The sequence below is a fragment of the Fulmarus glacialis genome, unplaced genomic scaffold (assembly GCF_000690835.1).
Source record: "Fulmarus glacialis isolate BGI_N327 unplaced genomic scaffold, ASM69083v1 scaffold9795, whole genome shotgun sequence".
NCBI lineage: Eukaryota > Metazoa > Chordata > Aves > Procellariiformes > Procellariidae > Fulmarus > Fulmarus glacialis.
In genome coordinates this window covers 12406-17979 of record NW_009213617.1, presented here as the reverse complement: position 1 = coordinate 17979, position 5574 = coordinate 12406, and the positions used below count along the sequence as shown (strand labels likewise).

The following is a 5574-nucleotide window of genomic DNA, read 5'->3' as shown; positions in this document are numbered from 1 at the left end:
TTGAACATCAGTATGCCCATGTGCCTCCACAGCACCCTTTGCTTGGCCCTCTGCAGCATTACAGCAAGGTCTTAAAACGAAAATGCTGTTTGTGGGCACGAGTTCCTCATTTTACCAACACGGGAGAAGGAAGGCAGAGGGACATTCCCAAGGTGGCAGTGAATCTGGATGAGGTTTCTAGCTTCCCACCTTGTGTGCAATCTTGAAGGACCAGAAAAATGTGGGTATCTGCAGTATTTCTTGTTCCCATTAGTTGCTGATCCTATTTTGTGGCAGTTGTTTTCCATTTTTTTATCTTTATTGACCTTTTTTATATTTTGTGTTTTGTTAAAGTTCTTTTTTCCTACAGCAGAGAAATTGCAAATACAACGTTATCACGAGTAATGTCCTGACTTTGTTTTCTTATCTACCTTAGGACATTTATTTACCCCTTCTTCACTAGAGGCAGACCTTTCCCACTGCAATTGCTTTTCTTTGGCACGTTATTCTGTATCTATAATGGCTTCCTCCAGGGGTACTACCTGATTTACTGCGCTGAATATCCAAACAATTGGTGCACCGACATCAGATTTACATCAGGTAATTACAGCTGCAGGATTCCCAAGATCTAATCTCCAAGTAATTTGTAAGCATTTTGAATTATGTCCTAATCTTCACTGAACATGTGAGTCAAATCAGTTGTGATGGAAATCAGCATAAAACCTTCCTGCTGGCCCAGATAAAACAAACAAATGTGCAGTGACTTTTTTTCCTGCGAGGCAGCCACCTTTGAAGGAGTATGATGTTATGTGTTAGTCTCAAATCACCAGCCTTGTTTTACTGACAGCACTCCAGAGCCTCCCGCTGCTACAGAGTGTGGAGATGCAATCTCAGGCCTCAGCTGAACGGGGATGTGCCCTTGCTCAGCCAGAAGTGTCCACCCAGCAGTGGCCATGTGCAAGCGCACACTGTGGCTTTCTCTTCCCCGCCAGGAAGCTTTGCACTTGATGCAGCTATTCCGACCGAGAGAGAAAAGAAGGGCAAAACCCCAGCATAAATGAGGCTTTAGAGACAAAGGGCTCTTTTTTCTTGTGTAGGGTGCATGGGAAGATTAGAAATCACGCACAGTCTGGTTGTACGTTAATATGGTTCCTTTATATTCCGTGACTTAATAGCCTAGCTGAATTTCACTCCGTAAAATCCCTGAGAGAGTAACCGAGCAAGAGCAGCCAGGTGGTATTACACATTTGGTGCTGCACAGAGGATGTTTTTTAAATGCACACATAGAAATGAAAATTAACATGGAGGTCTGAGGAAATGTTTTGGATATGACAAGTACAAAATAACCAAGGTACTCTCTGTACCCTGTTTCAGACTGTGGGTGCAAGTTCAGTCTTTTCAGACAGCATCACATATTAAAAATCCTGGACACTGTTTAGTAAGAGCTCCCATATCCAACAAACAAAACACCACATCACATAATTTGCATGATAAATAAAATAGATATTTAATGAAATAAAAAAAGGAAATCAGCATTAGCAGTACTTGAAATATTAAATAAAAAACAAACGGTATATTGTTGCTGTACAGACTCTTACCAACTTTCTGTTGCTACTGGAAGTGTTGAGGTTCTATCAGCACTTAGTCTTTTTTCTATACTTCATAGCACACACCACCTCTATTTCATAGCACACACCACCTCTATTTCTTTCCTTGCTTCCCAATCATTGTCAGAGGTGGTTTTCTCAGTGTCTAATGTGGCATGAAATGTAGGGCATGTCACCTGCAGAGTTTCTCAATCAAATGCCTCTAGTTTTTCAGCTAAATGGGGTACAGTCAATGAATCATTCTGGCCAGCAGCTGTCAGCATCCTTCAGCGAGGAACCGCTCCATGTGCATGCCCATAGCTCTGTCCAAGCAGCCTCGCTGGCAGTGGACGCAGCTGCGCTGAGATGTAGGTTCCCTTCCCGGCTCCGGTGATGTGCTGGATAAGTTTGTGTTCTCTGTGCTCCTCTTTCCCCAGCTGTAAAATGAGAGTAGTGGTACTTGCCTACAGCTCACTGGTTACTCTGCAGCAACGTCCACAGCCGTGGCTGGCTGCCATCAGCCAGCAGTGTCAGCTGGGTACTTTGTGCCCCCCCTTGATGTTCAATAAATGGTGACTATGGCCAGCTGGGAAGTTCAGCTTTTTCTCACACCAGCTGAAAGTCACACACCAGCTCTGGTCTCACCAACAAAACAGCATGCTCAGGATGGTCATCGTTCTGTCCAGAGTTGCTCTCCACACTGAAGCTATCCAATGCAGGTGATCCCAGAGAACTGTGATCCCACAACCGACACAGAGATATAGGGTTATTTGTCACCAGTCACCTATGCCTCTCCTGTTCAGTAGCCTTCTTAGTAGCAGCGCATCTTTTGACTTGAAAAAGAATCCACCCACCTCACGTTAGGTCTCCTATCTGCCTGCTCCAAAGATAAATCCTACGTATGTGCTTAAGCAGGGATAACTAGGCAGAGCTGTCTTTCTGATCCATTTCTTGGTTGTTTCTCAGGCCTCCTCTTATTTCTGCTGGGAATGGGAATCAACATTCACAGTGATCTCCTGCTGCGCCAGCTGAGGAAACCCGGGGAAGTCACTTACAAGATTCCTCAAGGTATATTCTTATCTCCCACCTCCTTGGAGAAAGTAGGGCAGCAGGATAGATAATGTTTTCTGACTGAATGCACAAGCAAAGCGACAATAATAGCAGAGATGCCAGTATCGCGCATGTACTCGGTTCAGGGCCCCTCTGAGCTGCAGGGACTAGCGTGAGCTGGTTGCAGACAGTCCACGAGAAGCAACGAGAGTATCTGGAAAACAGGAGCTGTGAGGAAAGGTTTTAGGAAACGGGCTGAATAATTCAGAGAAGATTGAAGGGGGGCATAGAAAGAGGATTTTAACCTTGTAAAAGGCAGCTGCAAAGAAAGAAATAATCTTCTCCATGCCCAGGAAGAAGAAGTAATGGACTTCTTATACTGCAAAAGGGAGATTCAAAGTGTAAGTTTTAGGGGGAAAAAATAACACCAAGGATGCAAGATGCAGAATTTCCTTTCCGTCTCCTTCAAGGTGGGTCTTGGTGAGGAAGAGTGGCCGTGTGCCAGAGCAGTGAACCAGGAAATGTCTAGCTCTGTAGAGCAATATGGATAGGGATCGAGGAGTTTCCTGGTTTTGACTCCTTCTGCTGGCTTGTTACGGATGGTAATATCTCTCCCCCAGAGTTTCTCACCTCCAGTACTTACCTGCCTCTTGTAGATGTTGTGATTAGCTAAGATGCAAAACTGAGATCCAGATTTTGCATTCCCCAAAGGTAGTGGAGTTGCAAAATATTTTTTAGGGCCTGAAGAGAATTGACTAATGTTAATAATTTTAATTTAAATCTAATAATGGGCTTTCTTAAGTCCTTTACCATATGAAAATAAATGATTGTGGAAGTGCTGGAAGCCTCTGGGTTAGAATCACCTTTGATTCTTGTACATGTACAGGAGTCTTGCGCAAGATCCTCCTGTGGCATGGCTCCACTGGCTTCAGGACAGTGGGTTTAGGTTGTTGTTATGGGCTCTGAATAAGAAAGATAGTGTATTCTGCTGCTGACTTTATGGGAAAGAACCTTCCATGTGCATGAGATGACTGTAAAAATTACGTATTTTGTCTGTCGATGCAGGGGGACTGTTCACCTACGTTTCTGGAGCCAACTACTTTGGAGAAATTGTGGAATGGTTTGGTTTTGCCATAGCAACCTGGTCCCTACCAGCCTTCGCCTTTGCCTTTTTTACTCTTTGCTGCATCGGGCCACGTGCTTATCACCATCACAGGTATCAAACTGTTTCTTGCTGTATGCTGCTGCTTGCTCTTGGAGTCCACTTTGCAAAATGCCAGGGAGGGGCAGAGGAGCAGAGCCAGGATTCAAGATAAAATTGAAATTTAACGCTATGTACAAGAAGTGTATCCGCTTATTTGTGACTGGGTGAAAGTCAGGCAGCTGGCTGGAGCCCCTGTTGAGTCAAGTGGGCCTGATTGATAGTCATTTAAACCGACATGAGTTACATCACTGCTTCTACCATGTTAAAGCCTCTTTTTACTGAGCCTTGTAAATGTGAACCTTTCCTAAGGGTTCCCTTGCAACTCTGCAGTCCTTTGGAGTAGATATGGTCCCCTGCTCTGAATTCCTAAAGTTTCTACTTTAGGTCTGTTAGAACCTTAACAGTATTATCAGCTTTCACTTAATTAAATAACCTGGTGTAAATAGTTTCGGAATGCTCTTTTGCAGAGTAACACACAGAGGTTACAAAGCAAGGCAGTTTGGAGGAGTTGTGAGGTTCCTCAGCTGAGCTGTATTGAAACTGTGCAGTTTCCTTGTATGTATGCAGGTTCACTCTCTTGCTTATTTTCTTTCAGGTACTATCTCAAGACATTTACGGACTATCCAAAATCAAGGAAAGCCTTGATTCCTTTTGTTTTTTAACGATTGAAATATGGACTCTGTGTTCTGTTTTTATAGGGCTTTTTTCAATTCCTGGTTTTAATGTTAGGTCTGCCGGTAATTAATTGTACAAATGATAACCTGGGGTTGTAACAGCCAAGAAGGTAATTTGGAACTGAAGTTCTTGTTTTTAATTACAGGGGAAATTGCAGGTAGTTGTGGGCAAAGGGACTCCCCAAACAACACGTTTGCTTGTCAGTGGAGTTCTACCTATGGAAAATGGATATATAACTGCACTGACATCAGAGAAAAAGCATTGGCTAAAAACTGATGCAGAAAAGTAGAAAGTAAGCCCATGACTTCAAAGAAAGTCTTCAGCAGCCACTCCAATTTATAGCACTTCTGCAGCTGCTTCTTCCTGCCTCCATGCCATAGCACAGATGCCCTCACTCTGCCGGCACTGCCCCAGGGGTTGCCAGGCTTTAAAACAGAGTAGGGGTTTGCTCTACTTTGTCAAGAAAATAACGCAGCCCATTATTTTTCGTCTAAAAGCCAGCTTAGCTCCCAGAACCATAATGCAACAAGAGGATACTTGTGTCGGCACAAGGCTGGGAGCAGTGTGCCATGGCACAGAGGCGATGAGAAGTACGCAGAGATGGAAGTATCTTAAGCTGGCACTCACAAGCACAATGTCTGTGTTCCTTCCTTAAGCAATACTCTCCTCACTGTCAGATGATTAATCTTCAGCCATCAGGGTTTTTTTAAAGTGTACTTTGTTAAAGCGATTGTAGCTCCATTAGGATTTTTTTTCTCTTGCAAAACCAGAGCCCTTTTCAGAATAAAAATTTGTCCATTCAAAAACACTCAATTGTTATTCACAAAAAGACTTGAGGAAATGGTGATGTATGACAAAAATTACAACAAATAAAAAGCTCTGTGTTGAAGAAAGTGTTCTCCAACACTGGCAGTACATTTTGTCTACAGAGGACATTTTCAGATACTCATGTTAGGAAATGATAGAGAGATATTATTGAATTTTCACAAAAACACAGGATGTCTCTTCTTAATTTCAGAATATAGTTAGGAATTTTCCCAAAAATGTCATTAACCCCAATAGGAAGAGATGTCCCCACGG

The 5574-nt window shown here is 43.2% G+C and overlaps 1 protein-coding gene across 1 annotated transcript; it reads left to right on the top strand.

Annotated features, from left to right (window-relative positions):
• Positions 1-415: 415 nt before the first annotated feature.
• On the top strand, positions 416-4481 carry SRD5A2 (steroid-5-alpha-reductase, alpha polypeptide 2 (3-oxo-5 alpha-steroid delta 4-dehydrogenase alpha 2); the record flags this gene model as incomplete). The annotated part of the gene is made up of 4 exons (XM_009578251.1): positions 416-579; positions 2532-2633; positions 3681-3831; positions 4415-4481. Coding segments are annotated over 4 exons (484 nt in total), but the record flags the coding sequence as incomplete, so codon positions are not given.
• Between the last annotated feature and the right edge of the window lie 1093 nt (positions 4482-5574).